Genomic DNA, 24,266 nt, shown 5'->3' with positions numbered 1-24,266 from the left:
TCTACAGGTACCTCACACCTACACTCACATCTACAGGTACCTCACACCTACACTCACATCTACAGGTACCTCACACCTACACTCACATCTACAGGTACCTCACACCTACACTCACATCTACAGGTACCTCACACCTACACTCACATCTACAGGTACCTCACACCTACACTCACATCTACAGGTACCTCACACCTACACTCACATCTACAGGTACCTCACACCTACACTCACATCTACAGGTACCTCACACCTACACTCACATCTACAGGTACCTCACACCTACACTCACATCTACAGGTACCTCACACCTACACTCACATCTACAGGTACCTCACACCTACACTCACATCTACAGGTACCTCATATCTACACTCACATCTACAGGTACCTCACACCTACACTCACATCTACAGGTACCTCACACCTACACTCACATCTACAGGTACCTCACACCTACACTCACATCTACAGGTACCTCACACCTACACTCACATCTACAGGTACCTCACACCTACACTCACATCTACAGGTACCTCACATCTACACTCACATCTACAGGTACCTCACACCTACACTCACATCTACAGGTACCTCACACCTACACTCACATCTACAGGTACCTCACACCTACACTCACATCTACAGGTACCTCACACCTACACTCACATCTACAGGTACCTCACACCTACACTCACATCTACAGGTACCTCACATCTACACTCACATCTACAGGTACCTCACACCTACACTCACATCTTCAGGTACCTCACACCTACACTCACATCTACAGGTACCTCACACCTACACTCACATCTACAGGTACCTCACACCTACACTCACATCTACAGGTACCTCACATCTACAGGTACCTCACATCTACAGGTACCTCACACCTACACTCACATCTACAGGTACCTCATATCTACACTCACATCTACAGGTACCTCACACCTACACTCACATCTTCAGGTACCTCACACCTACACCTACACTCACATCTACAGGTACCTCACACCTACACTCACATCTACAGGTACCTCACATCTACACTCACATCTACAGGTACCTCACACCTACACTCACATCTTCAGGTACCTCACACCTACACTCACATCTACAGGTACCTCACACCTACACTCACATCTTCAGGTACCTCACACCTACACTCACATCTACAGGTACCTCACATCTACAGGTACCTCACACCTACACTCACATCTACAGGTACCTCACATCTACAGGTACCTCACACCTACACTCACATCTACAGGTACCTCACACCTACACTCACATCTACAGGTACCTCACATCTACAGGTACCTCACACCTACACTCACATCTACAGGTACCTCACATCTACAGGTACCTCACACCTACACTCACATCTACAGGTACCTCATATCTACACTCACATCTACAGGTACCTCACATCTACACTCACATCTACAGGTACCTCACACCTACACTCACATCTACAGGTACCTCACATCTACACTCACATCTACAGGTACCTCACACCTACACTCACATCTACAGGTACCTCACATCTACACTCACATCTACAGGTACCTCACACCTACACTCACATCTACAGGTACCTCATATCTACACTCACATCTACAGGTACCTCACACCTACACCTACACTCACATCTTCAGGTACCTCACACCTACACTCACATCTACAGGTACCTCACACCTACACTCACATCTACAGGTACCTCACACCTACACTCACATCTACAGGTACCTCACATCTACACTCACATCTACAGGTACCTCACACCTACACTCACATCTACAGGTACCTCACACCTACACTCACATCTACAGGTACCTCACACCTACACTCACATCTACAGGTACCTCACACCTACACTCACATCTTCAGGTACCTCACACCTACACTCACATCTACAGGTACCTCACACCTACACTCACATCTACAGGTACCTCACATCTACAGGTACCTCACACCTACACTCACATCTACAGGTACCTCACACCTACACTCACATCTACAGGTACCTCACACCTACACTCACATCTACAGGTACCTCATACCTACACTCACATCTACAGGTACCTCACACCTACACTCACATCTACAGGTACCTCACATCTACACTCACATCTACAGGTACCTCACACCTACACTCACATCTACAGGTACCTCACACCTACACTCACATCTACAGGTACCTCACACCTACACTCACATCTACAGGTACCTCACACCTACACTCACATCTTCAGGTACCTCACACCTACACTCACATCTACAGGTACCTCACACCTACACTCACATCTACAGGTACCTCACATCTACAGGTACCTCACACCTACACTCACATCTACAGGTACCTCACACCTACACTCACATCTACAGGTACCTCACACCTACACTCACATCTACAGGTACCTCATACCTACACTCACATCTACAGGTACCTCACACCTACACTCACATCTACAGGTACCTCACATCTACAGGTACCTCACACCTACACTCACATCTACAGGTACCTCATATCTACACTCACATCTACAGGTACCTCACACCTACACTCACATCTTCAGGTATCTCACACCTACACTCACATCTACAGGTACCTCACACCTACACTCACATCTACAGGTACCTCACACCTACACTCACATCTACAGGTACCTCACATCTACAGGTACCTCACATCTACAGGTACCTCACACCTACACTCACATCTACAGGTACCTCATATCTACACTCACATCTACAGGTACCTCACACCTACACTCACATCTTCAGGTACCTCACACCTACACCTACACTCACATCTACAGGTACCTCACACCTACACTCACATCTACAGGTACCTCACATCTACACTCACATCTACAGGTACCTCACACCTACACTCACATCTACAGGTACCTCACACCTACACCTACACTCACATCTACAGGTACCTCACACCTACACTCACATCTACAGGTACCTCACACCTACACTCACATCTTCAGGTACCTCACACCTACACTCACATCTACAGGTACCTCACATCTACAGGTACCTCACACCTACACTCACATCTACAGGTACCTCACATCTACAGGTACCTCACACCTACACTCACATCTACAGGTACCTCACACCTACACTCACATCTACAGGTACCTCACACCTACACTCACATCTACAGGTACCTCACATCTACAGGTACCTCACACCTACACTCACATCTACAGGTACCTCACATCTACAGGTACCTCACACCTACACTCACATCTACAGGTACCTCACATCTACACTCACATCTACAGGTACCTCACACCTACACTCACATCTACAGGTACCTCACACCTACACTCACATCTACAGGTACCTCACACCTACACTCACATCTACAGGTACCTCACACCTACACTCACATCTACAGGTACCTCACATCTACACTCACATCTACAGGTACCTCACACCTACACTCACATCTACAGGTACCTCATATCTACACTCACATCTACAGGTACCTCACACCTACACTCACATCTTCAGGTACCTCACACCTACACCTACACTCACATCTTCAGGTACCTCACACCTACACTCACATCTACAGGTACCTCACACCTACACTCACATCTACAGGTACCTCACACCTACACTCACATCTACAGGTACCTCACATCTACACTCACATCTACAGGTACCTCACACCTACACTCACATCTACAGGTACCTCACACCTACACTCACATCTACAGGTACCTCACACCTACACTCACATCTACAGGTACCTCACACCTACACTCACATCTTCAGGTACCTCACACCTACACTCACATCTACAGGTACCTCACACCTACACTCACATCTACAGGTACCTCACACCTACACTCACATCTACAGGTACCTCACACCTACACTCACATCTACAGGTACCTCATACCTACACTCACATCTACAGGTACCTCACACCTACACTCACATCTACAGGTACCTCACACCTACACTCACATCTACAGGTACCTCACACCTACACTCACATCTACAGGTACCTCATATCTACACTCACATCTACAGGTACCTCACACCTACACTCACATCTTCAGGTACCTCACACCTACACCTACACTCACATCTACAGGTACCTCACACCTACACCTACACTCACATCTACAGGTACCTCACACCTACACTCACATCTACAGGTACCTCACATCTACACTCACATCTACAGGTACCTCACACCTACACTCACATCTTCAGGTACCTCACACCTACACTCACATCTACAGGTACCTCACACCTACACTCACATCTACAGGTACCTCACACCTACACTCACATCTTCAGGTACCTCACACCTACACTCACATCTACAGGTACCTCACATCTACAGGTACCTCACACCTACACTCACATCTACAGGTACCTCACATCTACAGGTACCTCACACCTACACTCACATCTACAGGTACCTCACACCTACACTCACATCTACAGGTACCTCACACCTACACTCACATCTACAGGTACCTCACATCTACAGGTACCTCACACCTACACTCACATCTACAGGTACCTCACATCTACAGGTACCTCACACCTACACTCACATCTACAGGTACCTCACACCTACACTCACATCTACAGGTACCTCACACCTACACTCACATCTACAGGTACCGCACACCTACACTCACATCTACAGGTACCTCACATCTACAGTCACATCTACAGGTACCTCACATCTACACTCACATCTTCAGGTACCTCACACCTACACTCACATCTTCAGGTACCTCACACCTACACCTACACTCACATCTACAGGTACCTCACACCTACACTCACATCTACAGGTACCTCATATCTACACTCACATCTACAGGTACCTCACACCTACACCTACACTCACATCTTCAGGTACCTCACACCTACACTCACATCTACAGGTACCTCACACCTACACTCACATCTACAGGTACCTCACACCTACACTCACATCTACAGGTACCTCACATCTACACTCACATCTACAGGTACCTCACACCTACACTCACATCTACAGGTACCTCACACCTACACTCACATCTACAGGTACCTCACACCTACACTCACATCTACAGGTACCTCACACCTACACTCACATCTTCAGGTACCTCACACCTACACTCACATCTACAGGTACCTCACACCTACACTCACATCTACAGGTACCTCACATCTACAGGTACCTCACACCTACACTCACATCTACAGGTACCTCACACCTACACTCACATCTACAGGTACCTCACACCTACACTCACATCTACAGGTACCTCATACCTACACTCACATCTACAGGTACCTCACACCTACACTCACATCTACAGGTACCTCACATCTACAGGTACCTCACACCTACACTCACATCTACAGGTACCTCATATCTACACTCACATCTACAGGTACCTCACACCTACACTCACATCTTCAGGTATCTCACACCTACACTCACATCTACAGGTACCTCACACCTACACTCACATCTACAGGTACCTCACACCTACACTCACATCTACAGGTACCTCACATCTACAGGTACCTCACATCTACAGGTACCTCACACCTACACTCACATCTACAGGTACCTCATATCTACACTCACATCTACAGGTACCTCACACCTACACTCACATCTTCAGGTACCTCACACCTACACCTACACTCACATCTACAGGTACCTCACACCTACACTCACATCTACAGGTACCTCACATCTACACTCACATCTACAGGTACCTCACACCTACACTCACATCTACAGGTACCTCACACCTACACCTACACTCACATCTACAGGTACCTCACACCTACACTCACATCTACAGGTACCTCACACCTACACTCACATCTTCAGGTACCTCACACCTACACTCACATCTACAGGTACCTCACATCTACAGGTACCTCACACCTACACTCACATCTACAGGTACCTCACATCTACAGGTACCTCACACCTACACTCACATCTACAGGTACCTCACACCTACACTCACATCTACAGGTACCTCACACCTACACTCACATCTACAGGTACCTCACATCTACAGGTACCTCACACCTACACTCACATCTACAGGTACCTCACATCTACAGGTACCTCACACCTACACTCACATCTACAGGTACCTCACATCTACACTCACATCTACAGGTACCTCACACCTACACTCACATCTACAGGTACCTCACACCTACACTCACATCTACAGGTACCTCACACCTACACTCACATCTACAGGTACCTCACACCTACACTCACATCTACAGGTACCTCACATCTACACTCACATCTACAGGTACCTCACACCTACACTCACATCTACAGGTACCTCACACCTACACTCACATCTACAGGTACCTCACACCTACACTCACATCTTCAGGTACCTCACACCTACACCTACACTCACATCTTCAGGTACCTCACACCTACACTCACATCTACAGGTACCTCACACCTACACTCACATCTACAGGTACCTCACACCTACACTCACATCTACAGGTACCTCACATCTACACTCACATCTACAGGTACCTCACACCTACACTCACATCTACAGGTACCTCACACCTACACTCACATCTACAGGTACCTCACACCTACACTCACATCTACAGGTACCTCACACCTACACTCACATCTTCAGGTACCTCACACCTACACTCACATCTACAGGTACCTCACACCTACACTCACATCTACAGGTACCTCACACCTACACTCACATCTACAGGTACCTCACACCTACACTCACATCTACAGGTACCTCATACCTACACTCACATCTACAGGTACCTCACACCTACACTCACATCTACAGGTACCTCACACCTACACTCACATCTACAGGTACCTCACACCTACACTCACATCTACAGGTACCTCATATCTACACTCACATCTACAGGTACCTCACACCTACACTCACATCTTCAGGTACCTCACACCTACACCTACACTCACATCTACAGGTACCTCACACCTACACCTACACTCACATCTACAGGTACCTCACACCTACACTCACATCTACAGGTACCTCACATCTACACTCACATCTACAGGTACCTCACACCTACACTCACATCTTCAGGTACCTCACACCTACACTCACATCTACAGGTACCTCACACCTACACTCACATCTACAGGTACCTCACACCTACACTCACATCTTCAGGTACCTCACACCTACACTCACATCTACAGGTACCTCACATCTACAGGTACCTCACACCTACACTCACATCTACAGGTACCTCACATCTACAGGTACCTCACACCTACACTCACATCTACAGGTACCTCACACCTACACTCACATCTACAGGTACCTCACACCTACACTCACATCTACAGGTACCTCACATCTACAGGTACCTCACACCTACACTCACATCTACAGGTACCTCACATCTACAGGTACCTCACACCTACACTCACATCTACAGATACCTCACACCTACACTCACATCTACAGGTACCTCACACCTACACTCACATCTACAGGTACCGCACACCTACACTCACATCTACAGGTACCTCACATCTACAGTCACATCTACAGGTACCTCACATCTACACTCACATCTTCAGGTACCTCACACCTACACTCACATCTTCAGGTACCTCACACCTACACCTACACTCACATCTACAGGTACCTCACACCTACACTCACATCTACAGGTACCTCACACCTACACTCACATCTACAGGTACCTCACATCTACAGGTACCTCACACCTACACTCACATCTACAGGTACCTCATATCTACACTCACATCTACAGGTACCTCACATCTACACTCACATCTACAGGTACCTCACACCTACACTCACATCTACAGGTACCTCACACCTACACTCACATCTACAGGTACCTCACATCTACACTCACATCTACAGGTACCTCATATCTACACTCACATCTACAGGTACCTCACACCTACACTCACATCTTCAGGTACCTCACACCTACACCTACACTCACATCTTCAGGTACCTCACACCTACACTCACATCTACAGGTACCTCACACCTACACTCACATCTACAGGTACCTCACATCTACACTCACATCTACAGGTACCTCACACCTACACTCACATCTACAGGTACCTCACACCTACACTCACATCTACAGGTACCTCACACCTACACTCACATCTTCAGGTACCTCACACCTACACTCACATCTACAGGTACCTCACACCTACACTCACATCTACAGGTACCTCACACCTACACTCACATCTTCAGGTACCTCACACCTACACTCACATCTACAGGTACCTCATACCTACACTCACATCTACAGGTACCTCACACCTACACTCACATCTACAGGTACCTCACATCTACAGGTACCTCACACCTACACTCACATCTACAGGTACCTCATATCTACAGGTACCTCACACCTACACTCACATCTACAGGTACCTCACATCTACAGGTACCTCACATCTACAGGTACCTCACACCTACACTCACATCTACAGGTACCTCATATCTACACTCACATCTACAGGTACCTCACACCTACACTCACATCTTCAGGTACCTCACACCTACACCTACACTCACATCTACAGGTACCTCACACCTACACTCACATCTACAGGTACCTCACATCTACACTCACATCTACAGGTACCTCACACCTACACTCACATCTACAGGTACCTCACACCTACACTCACATCTACAGGTACCTCACATCTACAGGTACCTCACACCTACACTCAGATCTTCAGGTACCTCATATCTACACTCACATCTACAGGTACCTCACACCTACACTCACATCTACAGGTACCTCACACCTACACTCACATCTACAGGTACCTCACATCTACACTCACATCTACAGGTACCTCATATCTACACTCACATCTACAGGTACCTCACACCTACACTCACATCTTCAGGTACCTCACACCTACACCTACACTCACATCTTCAGGTACCTCACACCTACACTCACATCTACAGGTACCTCACACCTACACTCACATCTACAGGTACCTCACACCTACACTCACATCTACAGGTACCTCACATCTACACTCACATCTACAGGTACCTCACACCTACACTCACATCTACAGGTACCTCACACCTACACTCACATCTACAGGTACCTCACACCTACACTCACATCTACAGGTACCTCACACCTACACTCACATCTACAGGTACCTCACACCTACACTCACATCTTCAGGTACCTCACACCTACACTCACATCTACAGGTACCTCACACCTACACTCACATCTACAGGTACCTCACACCTACACTCACATCTACAGGTACCTCACATCTACAGGTACCTCACATCTACAGGTACCTCACACCTACACTCACATCTACAGGTACCTCATATCTACACTCACATCTACAGGTACCTCACACCTACACTCACATCTTCAGGTACCTCACACCTACACCTACACTCACATCTACAGGTACCTCACACCTACACTCACATCTACAGGTACCTCACATCTACACTCACATCTACAGGTACCTCACACCTACACTCACATCTTCAGGTACCTCACACCTACACTCACATCTACAGGTACCTCACACCTACACTCACATCTTCAGGTACCTCACACCTACACTCACATCTACAGGTACCTCACATCTACAGGTACCTCACACCTACACTCACATCTACAGGTACCTCACATCTACAGGTACCTCACACCTACACTCACATCTACAGGTACCTCACACCTACACTCACATCTACAGGTACCTCACATCTACAGGTACCTCACACCTACACTCACATCTACAGGTACCTCACATCTACAGGTACCTCACACCTACACTCACATCTACAGGTACCTCACATCTACACTCACATCTACAGGTACCTCACACCTACACTCACATCTACAGGTACCTCACACCTACACTCACATCTACAGGTACCTCACATCTACAGGTACCTCACACCTACACTCACATCTACAGGTACCTCATATCTACACTCACATCTACAGGTACCTCACATCTACACTCACATCTACAGGTACCTCACACCTACACTCACATCTACAGGTACCTCACATCTACACTCACATCTACAGGTACCTCACACCTACACTCACATCTACAGGTACCTCATATCTACACTCACATCTACAGGTACCTCACACCTACACCTACACTCACATCTTCAGGTACCTCACACCTACACTCACATCTACAGGTACCTCACACCTACACTCACATCTACAGGTACCTCACACCTACACTCACATCTACAGGTACCTCACATCTACACTCACATCTACAGGTACCTCACACCTACACTCACATCTACAGGTACCTCACACCTACACTCACATCTACAGGTACCTCACACCTACACTCACATCTACAGGTACCTCACACCTACACTCACATCTTCAGGTACCTCACACCTACACTCACATCTACAGGTACCTCACACCTACACTCACATCTACAGGTACCTCACATCTACAGGTACCTCACACCTACACTCACATCTACAGGTACCTCACACCTACACTCACATCTACAGGTACCTCACACCTACACTCACATCTACAGGTACCTCATACCTACACTCACATCTACAGGTACCTCACACCTACACTCACATCTACAGGTACCTCACATCTACAGGTACCTCACACCTACACTCACATCTACAGGTACCTCATATCTACACTCACATCTACAGGTACCTCACACCTAGACTCACATCTTCAGGTACCTCACACCTACACTCACATCTACAGGTACCTCACACCTACACTCACATCTACAGGTACCTCACACCTACACTCACATCTACAGGTACCTCACATCTACAGGTACCTCACATCTACAGGTACCTCACACCTACACTCACATCTACAGGTACCTCATATCTACACTCACATCTACAGGTACCTCACACCTACACTCACATCTTCAGGTACCTCACACCTACACCTACACTCACATCTACAGGTACCTCACACCTACACTCACATCTACAGGTACCTCACATCTACACTCACATCTACAGGTACCTCACACCTACACTCACATCTACAGGTACCTCACACCTACACTCACATCTTCAGGTACCTCACACCTACACTCACATCTACAGGTACCTCACATCTACAGGTACCTCACACCTACACTCACATCTACAGGTACCTCACATCTACAGGTACCTCACACCTACACTCACATCTACAGGTACCTCACACCTACACTCACATCTACAGGTACCTCACACCTACACTCACATCTACAGGTACCTCACATCTACAGGTACCTCACACATACACTCACATCTACAGGTACCTCACATCTACAGGTACCTCACACCTACACTCACATCTACAGGTACCTCACATCTACACTCACATCTACAGGTACCTCACACCTACACTCACATCTACAGGTACCTCACACCTACACTCACATCTACAGGTACCTCACACCTACACTCACATCTACAGGTACCTCACATCTACACTCACATCTACAGGTACCTCACACCTACACTCACATCTACAGGTACCTCATATCTACACTCACATCTACAGGTACCTCACACCTACACTCACATCTTCAGGTACCTCACACCTACACCTACACTCACATCTTCAGGTACCTCACACCTACACTCACATCTACAGGTACCTCACACCTACACTCACATCTACAGGTACCTCACATCTACACTCACATCTACAGGTACCTCACACCTACACTCACATCTACAGGTACCTCACACCTACACTCACATCTACAGGTACCTCACACCTACACTCACATCTACAGGTACCTCACACCTACACTCACATCTTCAGGTACCTCACACCTACACTCACATCTACAGGTACCTCACACCTACACTCACATCTACAGGTACCTCACATCTACAGGTACCTCACACCTACACTCACATCTACAGGTACCTCACACCTACACTCACATCTACAGGTACCTCACACCTACACTCACATCTACAGGTACCTCATACCTACACTCACATCTACAGGTACCTCACACCTACACTCACATCTACAGGTACCTCACACCTACACTCACATCTACAGGTACCTCACACCTACACTCACATCTACAGGTACCTCACATCTACACTCACATCTACAGGTACCTCATATCTACACTCACATCTACAGGTACCTCATATCTACACTCACATCTACAGGTACCTCACACCTACACTCACATCTACAGGTACCTCACACCTACACTCACATCTACAGGTACCTCACATCTACACTCACATCTACAGGTACCTCACACCTACACTCACATCTTCAGGTACCTCACACCTACACTCACATCTACAGGTACCTCACACCTACACTCACATCTACAGGTACCTCACACCTACACTCACATCTTCAGGTACCTCACACCTACACTCACATCTACAGGTACCTCACATCTACAGGTACCTCACACCTACACTCACATCTACAGGTACCTCACATCTACAGGTACCTCACACCTACACTCACATCTACAGGTACCTCACACCTACACTCACATCTACAGGTACCTCACACCTACACTCACATCTACAGGTACCTCACATCTACAGGTACCTCACACCTACACTCACATCTACATGTACCTCACATCTACAGGTACCTCACACCTACACTCACATCTACAGGTACCTCACACCTACACTCACATCTACAGGTACCTCACACCTACACTCACATCTACAGGTACCGCACACCTACACTCACATCTACAGGTACCTCACATCTACAGTCACATCTACAGGTACCTCACATCTACACTCACATCTTCAGGTACCTCACACCTACACCTACACTCACATCTACAGGTACCTCACACCTACACTCACATCTACAGGTACCTCACACCTACACTCACATCTACAGGTACCTCACATCTACAGGTACCTCACACCTACACTCACATCTACAGGTACCTCATATCTACACTCACATCTACAGGTACCTCACATCTACACTCACATCTACAGGTACCTCACACCTACACTCACATCTACAGGTACCTCACACCTACACTCACATCTACAGGTACCTCACATCTACACTCACATCTACAGGTACCTCATATCTACACTCACATCTACAGGTACCTCACACCTACACTCACATCTTCAGGTACCTCACACCTACACCTACACTCACATCTTCAGGTACCTCACACCTACACTCACATCTACAGGTACCTCACACCTACACTCACATCTACAGGTACCTCACATCTACACTCACATCTACAGGTACCTCACACCTACACTCACATCTACAGGTACCTCACACCTACACTCACATCTACAGGTACCTCACACCTACACTCACATCTTCAGGTACCTCACACCTACACTCACATCTACAGGTACCTCACACCTACACTCACATCTACAGGTACCTCACACCTACACTCACATCTTCAGGTACCTCACACCTACACTCACATCTACAGGTACCTCACATCTACAGGTACCTCACACCTACACTCACATCTACAGGTACCTCACACCTACACTCACATCTACAGGTACCTCACATCTACAGGTACCTCATACCTACACTCACATCTACAGGTACCTCACACCTACACTCACATCTACAGGTACCTCACATCTACAGGTACCTCACACCTACACTCACATCTACAGGTACCTCATATCTACAGGTACCTCACACCTACACTCACATCTACAGGTACCTCACATCTACAGGTACCTCACATCTACAGGTACCTCACACCTACACTCACATCTACAGGTACCTCATATCTACACTCACATCTACAGGTACCTCACACCTACACTCACATCTACAGGTACCTCACACCTACACTCACATCTACAGGTACCTCACATCTACACTCACATCTACAGGTACCTCACACCTACACTCACATCTACAGGTACCTCACACCTACACTCACATCTACAGGTACCTCACATCTACAGGTACCTCACACCTACACTCACATCTACAGGTACCTCATATCTACACTCACATCTACAGGTACCTCACACCTACACTCACATCTACAGGTACCTCACACCTACACTCACATCTACAGGTACCTCACATCTACACTCACATCTACAGGTACCTCATATCTACACTCACATCTACAGGTACCTCACACCTACACTCACATCTTCAGGTACCTCACACCTACACCTACACTCACATCTTCAGGTACCTCACACCTACACTCACATCTACAGGTACCTCACACCTACACTCACATCTACAGGTACCTCACATCTACACTCACATCTACAGGTACCTCACACCTACACTCACATCTACAGGTACCTCACACCTACACTCACATCTACAGGTACCTCACACCTACACTCACATCTACAGGTACCTCATACCTACACTCACATCTACAGGTACCTCACACCTACACTCACATCTACAGGTACCTCACATCTACAGGTACCTCACACCTACACTCACATCTACAGGTACCTCATATCTACAGGTACCTCACACCTACACTCACATCTACAGGTAGGCGACACTCATGGTCCAGCATAGATGTGAGTTTAGCCAGGACCCTTCTGTCCCCCACCTCCTGCACCGAGTCCAGAGGACAGTCCAGGACGGAGCTTTGTCCAGCTTCTTCCTCTCCCTCTGTGATGACCACACCTACAGGAGCTGATGCACCACAGAGTCAGAGAAGGTCTTCAGGAGTGGCCCTGTCAGGAGCGACCCTGTCAGGAGTGGCCCTGTCAGGAGCGGCCCTGTCAGGAGTGGCCCTGTCAGGAGCGACCCTGTCAGGAGCGGCCCTGTCAGGAGTGGCCCTGTCAGGAGTGGCCCTGTCAGGAGCGACCCTGTCAGGAGCGACCCTGTCAGGAGTGGCCCTGTCAGGAGTGGCCCTGTCAGGAGCGGCCCTGTCAGGAGCGACCCTGTCAGGAGCGGCCCTGTCAGGAGTGGCCCTGTCACTCCAAAAGACCTGAGTCTCCTCAGGAGGTGGAGCCGACTCTGGTTCTTCCTGTTCAGTCTGTGTTATGAGTCCAGTTTGTGGTTCAGATGAACACCAGGTCCTTGTATGAGTCAGTCTCTCAATGTCCCGTCCCTGGATGTTCACTGGTGAGGGGGGCGTGGCCTGTCCCGTCCCTGGATGTTCACTGGTGAGGGGGGCGTGGTCTGTCCCGTCCCTGGATGTTCACTGGTGAGGGGGGCGTGGCCTCTGTGGAAGTCCACCACCATCTCCTTTGTCTTCCCCGCGTTGATGAGGTGGTTCCGCTGACACCAGTCCACAAAGTCCTGCTCCAGTCCTCTATCCTCCGCGTCATCGTCGTCCGTGATGAGTCCGATGATGGCAGAGTGGTCAGAGAACTTCTGTAGTTCACAGCTGTCCGTGTCATGTCTGAAGTCTTTAGTGTAGAGGGTGAAGAGAAAGGGTGCGAGGACGGTGCCCTGGGGCCCCCACACTGCAGGTCCCCCACACTGCAGGTCCCCCACACTGCAGGTCCCCCACACTGCAGGTCCCCCACACTGCAGGTCCCCACACTGCAGGTCCCCCACACTGCAGGGCCCCCACACTGCAAGGCCCCCACACTGCAAGGCCCCCACACTGCAGGTCCCTCACACTGCAGGTCCCCACACTGCAGGTCCCCACACTGCAGGTCCCCCACACTGCAGGTCCCACACACTGCAGGTCCCACACACTGCAGGTCCCCCACACTGCAGGTCCGAGTGTCAGACACAGTCCCGGGCTCTCACAAACTGGGGTCGGTCTGTGAGGTCGTCCAGAATTAGTATATATTGTACAAGTACTGCACTGGAATGACTAATGGCTTCAAATACAAGAAATGGGAAATAAGCTAGTTTAGCTTTTACCTGCGTTATAATGTTGTTTCCTCATCTAAAACAAACCTTTGGTACAATTATGTAATTATTATTTCATATTGCATGTGTGTGTGTGTTTCAGAGTGACGGAGTACGTGAGTTCCCTTGAGCGCAGTCACTTCAGCGACAGCTCCCGGCCCTGCTCCCTCGCCACCATCACACAGACTCAGCACAGATCCAGTGTGGACCAGGGCCTAGAGTTGAGCACCGAGACAAGTCCAGAGGCCTCCAAGCTGGGCCTGAGTCAGCCCGTCATCCAGCCTCTAACCATCCAGGAGCTGCTGCGGGAGGGCGTCCGAGGCAAAGGCCTGGACCTCCGAGGAGGAAGTCTGCTGAGTGGGAGCAGCGCCACCAAGGCAGTGTGCACCCTGTCAACCCAGGCAGACAGGTGAGGGCCGCGTGCAGACTCTGGCACCAGCAGGAGGCCGGTCCATGTTTAGTCCTGACTCTGGCACCAGCAGGAGGCCGGTCCATGTTTAGTCCTGACTCTGGCACCAGCAGGAGGCCGGTCCATGTTTAGTCCTGACTCTGGCACCAGCAGGAGGCCGGTCCATGTTTAGTCCTGACTCTGGCACCAGCAGGAGGCCGGTCCATGTTTAGTCCTGACTCTGGCACCAGCAGGAGGCCGGTCCATGTTTAGTCCTGACTCTGGCACCAGCAGGAGGCCGGTCCATGTTTAGTCCTGACTCTGGCACCAGCAGGAGGCCGGTCCATGTTTAGTCCTGACTCTGGCACCAGCAGGAGGCCGGTCCATGTTTAGTCCTGACTCTGGCACCAGCAGGAGGCCGGTCCATGTTTAGTCCTGACTCTGGCACCAGCAGGAGGCCGGTCCATGTTTAGTCCTGACTCTGGCACCAGCAGGAGGCCGGTCCATGTTTAGTCCTGACTCTGGCACCAGCAGGAGGCCGGTCCATGTTTAGTCCTGACTCTGGCACCAGCAGGAGGCCGGCCCCTGAGGTCCTCAGAGTCTGAGATGGTTCATATGACACTAACATGTCTGAGATGTACTTTGGTGCTAGGCCATGGAGAGACTTGTCCACAAGCAGAGCTGCTTTAAAGTCTCTTCTCTGAGCCACAGGGGGCAGTGCAGAGACCTGAGAACAGGACTAATGTGATGGTACTTCCTGGTTCTAGTCAGGACTAATGTGATGGTACTTCCTGGTTCTAGTCAGGACTAATGTGATGGTACTTCCTGGTTCTAGTCAGGACTAATGTGATGGTACTTCCTGGTTCTGGTCAGGACTAATGTGATGGTACTTCCTGGTTCTGGTCAGGACTAATGTGATGGTACTTCCTGGTTCTAGTCAGGACTAATGTGATGGTACTTCCTGGTTCTAGTCAGGACTAATGTGATGGTACTTCCTGGTTCTAGTCAGGACCCGAGCAGCAACGTTCTGGATGTACTGCAGCTGTTTTACAGCTCGTTTGGAGAGACCAGTTTCTCACAGCTTCCTCCCATTGAAGAGGAGAGATGATGACGATTCATCTGTTGGTGGTCATGTGTGAAATAGTGCAAAAAAAAAGTGCAAAATGCAGCGTGACATGCTGTCACTGAGAGCAGAGGTGACTGCAGCAGCTGGCGCAATTGGACTCAACCAATTTGAATGTGACATAAAGGAGCCGAAAGTGGGAGGAGGAAACGGCACTTCAAAGGAGGAATGGTGCCGGGACATTAAAAATGCAGCACAGGAGTGTGAAAGAAGACTGGAAGAGGTGAGATAAGGAAAACCCTCTTGGTTACTCATGGTTGTCTACAGCCCTGGAACTGGCCGAACGGGAGTGTGAGAGTTTCTTGGCGGCCACATCTGGCATTAAGTTGGAAGCCTATGATTTTAAGCTAAGCCAGCTGGAAATGTGGGTCAAGATGGCCAAAGAAGCTCATGCACATGGAACCGGTGGGCTCCAAGGGAGGAAAAGGGAGATCTTCAGCGTCAGCGAAAGGAGGTTGAAGTGTGTTCAGTCAGGCTGGCATCTGGAAAAGCTGCCTTGATTCAAGAAAGGGTCGAATAAGAGGAGCGTAGAGTCACTGTTACCTGAGACTGGGGTTGGGATGGCAGAGGTGGCCACAATGGGGGAGAGGGTGTCAAATCTGCAGTTGAGACAGTTTTCGGCCGTCGGCAGAAAAGGGATCTCTGGGTCTGTAATTGGTGAGAAGCCGGAGCCCACTCCACACAGAGGCGGGGCCACTCCACACAGAGGCGGGGCCACTCCACACAGAGGCGGGGCCACTCCACACAGAGGCGGGGCCACTCCACACAGAGGCGGGGCCACTCCACACAGAGGCGGGGCCACTCCACACAGAGGCGGGGCCACTCCACACAGAGGCGGGGCCACTCCACACAGAGGCGGGCACACTCCACACAGAGGCGGGCCCACTCCACACAGAGGCGGGGCCACTCCACACAGAGGCGGGGCCACTCCACACAGAGGCGGGGCCACTCCACACAGAGGCGGGGTTATTGTTGTTGGAGAACTGCTGCTTCAGACACGTGTTGTACTGAGATCTAGCTCTGGACACCTCTCTGCTAAGTCTTTGTAGCTCTCTAGCTCCGCCCCTGTGGTCCGCCTCCTTCTGCCTCAGCCTCAGTTTAAGTGTGAACCAGAGTTTGTCGTTGTTGAAGGTGACTGGTGTGAGATGTTTGATGCTGTCCTCACAGACAGTAGGACGTCACAGTTTCTGTGTCCTCATCAGTCTGTGGCAGCTCTGAAAACCTCCCAGTCTGTGATGTCCAAACACGCTCGTAGCTCCTCCTCCACTGCCTCATTGGTCCACCTCTTAGAAGTCCTCACCACAGGTTTGCAGAGCTTCAGCCTCTGTCTGTACGTGAGGATCAGGTGAACCATGATGTGATCTTAAGAACCCACAGCAGCTCGGCCCACGGCGTGGAAGGCGTTGCTGAGAGTTGTGTATTGTTGATCCAGTGTGTTCTGTTCTCTGGTCGGGGTTTAATAAAGTGTCTGTACTTTGGTAGTTTGTGGCTGAGATTCCCCTTGTTAAAATTGCACAGGATGAAACACAAGGAGTCCTGGAGGCTCCTCTCCACACTCAGAACCTGCTCCACGAGCGCTGTGCCTTCTGCACGTTCACGCTCGGCGGGATGTAAAGGGCGGCCAGAATGAATGAGGCAAACTCACGAGGAGTAGAATGGTTTACATTTGATGAAGAGAGATTCGAGAGCAGTGTTTGGAGATCACGGTCACGTCTGAAGACCAGGCGGTGTTCAGACGTTTGTTTGATTTGTGAAAAATAATGGGAAAGCACTCTTATTTGTGAAATTATTCTGTGTCCCATTATATTTTCCCTAAAACTAACCTAACATCTCCTAAAACATGACCCTTCACTCTGATTTCTAAAAACTTGCAGTTCCGGAAAGTCTTGAGATCTAGGACTATAATGAACATGCACAGCATCTTTACATTAGGCACATGCGTGAAATGCTTACGTTGCACATCTTCGAGCAGCTGATGTAAACACTGAGTATTGTGATGTCTTCTGAAGCCTGTTGTGTGGTGTGTGTCCTGCAGGCTGTTTGAGGAGGCCTCCACCCAGCTCAACCTGGTGGCCCTGGTGGGGTTCCTGCAGCAGCTCCGTCGGGCCTCTCAGTCCCAGCTCTTCAGCTCCGTCACAGACACCGGAGACTACTCACTGGCCATGCCCGGTACTGCCTCTGCCTCTCTACTGTGAACACAAAAGCAAGGCTTTAGGGATGAAACCATTACGATAAGATAAGATAAGATAAGATATTCCTTTATTGTCCCACATGGGGAAATTTCATTGGTGCAACGCATTAAGATACAGAGGTAGATACAGAAGAACAGATCACTTATAGGAAGTCTGAAAAACACTTTCAGTAGAAGATCTCCTATAAATAAATAAAAACTCCCATAGACAAATAAATAAATACATAAATACCATGGCATGTGATCACGACAGTAATTGCACATGAATATGTGTCACGACAGCACATGGATTGCACATGAATTTCACATGAATTCCAACAGCAATTAGTTGATTTACTCCAGTAAATCAACTAATTAGTTTACAAAAAAAGCTTTAATTATTATTTTATTGCCCCATGATTTGTTTAACCTGTTCACCAGACTTCTGTAGTTCTATTACATCATCACTTTTATTTTCGTGGTCAATACCAGCAAGTTATCCACTTGTATTTTTCCTGAAGTTATCCTTTATCGAGATATTGTCAAGTAAACAAAGTTTTCACAACGAATGCTCGTCCGGTTTCTCCGTCCATAACAAATGACCTGTTTGACTTATAAGATGGTGTTTGGTATCGATCTTTTCTTCAGACTGTTACCTACAGAATGAGCCCATCACCGGGTTTGTTTTTTACAGCCTCCGGGGGAAAAAATGCGCCGCTTCCGACGCACGCGTTCAAGTTGTTTACATACATTTAGCGTCGGCTTAAGATGACGTAGAACAGAATGATTGACATATAATTCTAGCCAATGAGCCAAGCTTTCGAACGATGGGTGGGACTTAGGGCTTCTTCACACAGAATCATCTCTATTCACATGCGCAGACAGTCAAGAGCCCGATTTTTCGGCAGGAGGCGACTAGATTTTACGCATCACGCTTTCTGATTTATATGTATTATTATACCAATAAAAAAATTAATATATATATTTTTTTAACCTCTATATGGGAAATTCATGGGTAAACTCATATTTACACATTTTCACATTCATTGTTTTCAGCAGTTATAATATGTATTAGTGGCCTACAAAACATCAAAATGTATGTTTTATGATCATAGGAGCTAAAATTGTAATAAAACAGTTTGGCACAGTTGGCACATATTTGGATCACTTGTTCCAAATATACTTTTTGATACAAAAAGGTCAAAGCACCAAAATGCTTCTGTTCCTAGAGATCTGAAACTTTACACAGTTGTTGTCATGACAACATCATGTACAGTGAACAGCATAAACACACAATGAAGTATGTCCTGCTCAGGACCATTACACATGGACAATATTCAGGCGAGACTAAAAAAATGATGTTTTGTTTATGTTTGGGCCTCTGTAGTGTAAGTTCTGAAGCCCTGACAGTGTGACATGTGCACATCTGAGCACAGGACTAATGTGATGGTACTTCCTGGTTCTAGTCAGGACCCGAGCAGCAGCGTTCTGGATGTACTGTTTTTAAGCCAGACCAGTGATGCCCTCCCAGTCCTCTGACCTCTGTAGAAGTGTCCCGTGATCGACAGTGTCAAATGCAGCACTGAGGTCCAGCAAGACTAAAACAGAGGCCTTACCATCATCAGTGCTCAGACGGATGTCATTTGTCACCTTAATGTGCTGTGATGTGATCTAAACCCGGACTGGAAGACATCATAGGAGTCACTTGTTAGGAGGAACTGAATATGCTGTTGATAAATGACTTTTTCAAGGACTTTTCCGAGCACACACGTACGCACGCATGCACACACGAGCACACGCATGCACACACGTACGCACGCATGCACACACGAGCACACGCATGCACACACGAGCACACGCATGCACACACGTACGCACGCATGCACACACGAGCACACGCATGCACACACGAGCACACGCGAGCACACGCATGCACACACGAGCACACGCATGCACACACGTACGCACGCATGCACACACGAGCACACGCATGCACACACGAGCACACGCATGCACACACGAGCACACGCATGCACACGCATGCACACACGAGCACACGCATGCACACACGAGCACACGCGAGCACACGCATGCACACACGAGCACACGCATGCACACACGTACGCACGCATGCACACACGAGCACACGCATGCACACACGAGCACACGCATGCACACACGAGCACACGCATGCACACACGAGCACACGCGAGCACACGCATGCACACACGAGCACACGCATGCACACACGAGCACACGCATGCACACACGAGCACACGCATGCACACACGAGCACACGCGAGCACACGCATGCACTCACGAGCACACGCATGCACACACGAGCACACGCGAGCACACGCATGCACTCACGAGCACACGCATGCACACACGAGCACACGCGAGCACACGCATGCACACACGAGCACACGCGAGCACACGCATGCACACGCGAGCACACGCATGCACACATGAGCACACGCATGCACACATGAGCACACGCATGCACACGCGAGCACACGCATGCACACACGAGCACACGCATGCGCACACGCATGCACACACGAGCACACGCATGCACACACGAGCACACGCGAGCACACGCATGCACACACGAGCACACGCATGCACACACGAGCACACGCATGCACACGCATGCACACACGAGCACACGCATGCACACACGAGCACACGCATGCACACGCATGCACACACGAGCACACGCATGCACACACGAGCACACACGCATGCACACACGAGCACACACGCATGCACACACGAGCACACGCATGCACACGCATGCACACACGCATGCACACGCATGCACACACGCATGCACACGCATGCACACACGAACACACGTACACGCATGCACACGCATGCACACGCGAGCACACGCGAGCACACTTTTCCCAGGAAAGGTAAGTTTGAGATCGGTCGATAGTTGTTAAGTTTTGTGAGATCGAGGCTGCTCTTCTTTAGCTGCGGCTTAATAACTGCAGTTTTAAGACCGTTTGGAATGTTCCGGATTTAAGTGACATGTTGATTATTTCAGTAAGTGGAGTCGGCAGACTACTGAGAACGGACTTTAAAAGTCTAGTGGGCGACATGTCAAGGCAGCAGGAAGAAGAGCTCAGGCTGGTGCTGGTCTCTCAGGCTGGTGCTGGTCTCTCAGGCTGGTGATGGTCTCTCAGGCTGGTGACGGTCTCTCAGGCTGGTGACGGTCTCTCAGGCTGGTGATGGTCTCTCAGGCTGGTGATGGTCTCTCAGGCTGGTGCTGGTCTCTCAGGCTGGTGATGGTCTCTCAGGCTGGTGACGGTCTCTCAGGCTGGTGCTGGTCTCTCAGGCTGGTGATGGTCTCTCAGGCTGGTGATGGTCTCTCAGGCTGGTGCTGGTCTCTCAGGCTGGTGCTGGTCTCTCAGGCTGGTGATGGTCTCTCAGGCTGGTGATGGTCTCTTGGACAGTTTTTTCAGTCTCAGGTACAAACTGAGTCAGCTCCACATGTTTGACTGGCAGTTCAATTAGTATTTACACTGTGGGATTGATGGTGTTCTTCAGTGGTGGGTCGTCAGGGGCAGCAAGGCCTTCTCTGCTGGCCTAAACATAATCAGAATATAATTTAAAAATATATATATTTTCCCACAAATGTATATTTAATTATTTCCCAGAGTAAGAGTTTTACTCTTCATTTCATGGTTTTCCTCTTGTTGCTTCTGCCCCAGGTTCAGATTTGGAGGCTGGTCTTGATGTTAGATCTTTTATCCAATCATATTCAGCCATCATGTGTTGCCAGGGGTCTAAAATCTGCCCTATGACCTTCATCTGCCCTCTGACCTTCATCTGCCCTCTGACTTTCATCTGCCCTCTGACTTTCATCTGACCTCTGACTTTCATCTGACCTCTGACTTTCATCTGACCTCTGACCTTCATCTGCCCTCTGACCTTCATCTGACCTCTGACTTTCATCTGCCCTCTGACTTTCATCTGACCTCTGACTTTCATCTGACCTCTGACTTTCATCTGACCTCTGACCTTCATCTGCCCTCTGACTTTCATCTGACCTCTGACTTTCATCTGACCTCTGACCTTCATCTGCCCTCTGACCTTCATCTGACCTGTGACCTTCAGACTCAACAGAGCTGGTGCTTGTAGCTTAAAGTGAATGGAAATGAAAATGATGTGTCAACCAATCAGCTTCAGAGTTGCTCTTGTACGTCTGCTGCTGTTACACAGGAGCAGCAGCAGGTGCAGCAGGTGCAGCAGGTGCAGCAGGTGCACGTCTTTTGATTGAATCACCAATATTGAGAGGCAGGTCCTATGGGCGGGGCTATGCAGAACCTCAGAAACTGAATTTGACAGACACATTAATGTGTACTATATGTACTATATGTACTATATACTATATGTACTATATACTATATGTACTATATGTATATGTACTATATGTACTATATACTATATGTACTATATGTACTATATACCATATGTACTATATACTATATGTACTATATGTACTATATGTACTATATGTACTATATGTATATGTACTATATGTAAGATAAGATAAGATAAGATAAGATATTCCTTTATTGTCCCACATGGGGAAATTCCATTGATGCAACGCAGGTAGATACAGAGGTAGATACAGAAGAAAAGAA

At 48.7% G+C, this 24,266-nt stretch overlaps 1 protein-coding gene across 1 annotated transcript in view; it reads left to right on the top strand.

Annotated features, from left to right (window-relative positions):
* The window catches only part of arfgef3 (ARFGEF family member 3), a 225,242-nt gene that overhangs the window by 85,795 nt on the left and 115,181 nt on the right, over nucleotides 1-24,266 (top strand). The window contains exons 23-24 of the mRNA XM_072436645.1: nucleotides 16,034-16,339; nucleotides 19,477-19,610. Of these exons, the coding sequence (XP_072292746.1) occupies nucleotides 16,034-16,339; nucleotides 19,477-19,610 (440 nt within the window). The remainder of the gene's footprint in view (nucleotides 1-16,033; nucleotides 16,340-19,476; nucleotides 19,611-24,266) is intronic.

This window comes from Eucyclogobius newberryi, unplaced genomic scaffold, assembly GCF_026437365.1.
Source record: "Eucyclogobius newberryi isolate DKJ021-1_F unplaced genomic scaffold, fEucNew1.0.hap1 SCAF_8, whole genome shotgun sequence".
Lineage (NCBI taxonomy): Eukaryota > Metazoa > Chordata > Actinopteri > Gobiiformes > Gobiidae > Eucyclogobius > Eucyclogobius newberryi.
This window is presented reverse-complemented; position numbering and strand designations above follow the sequence as displayed.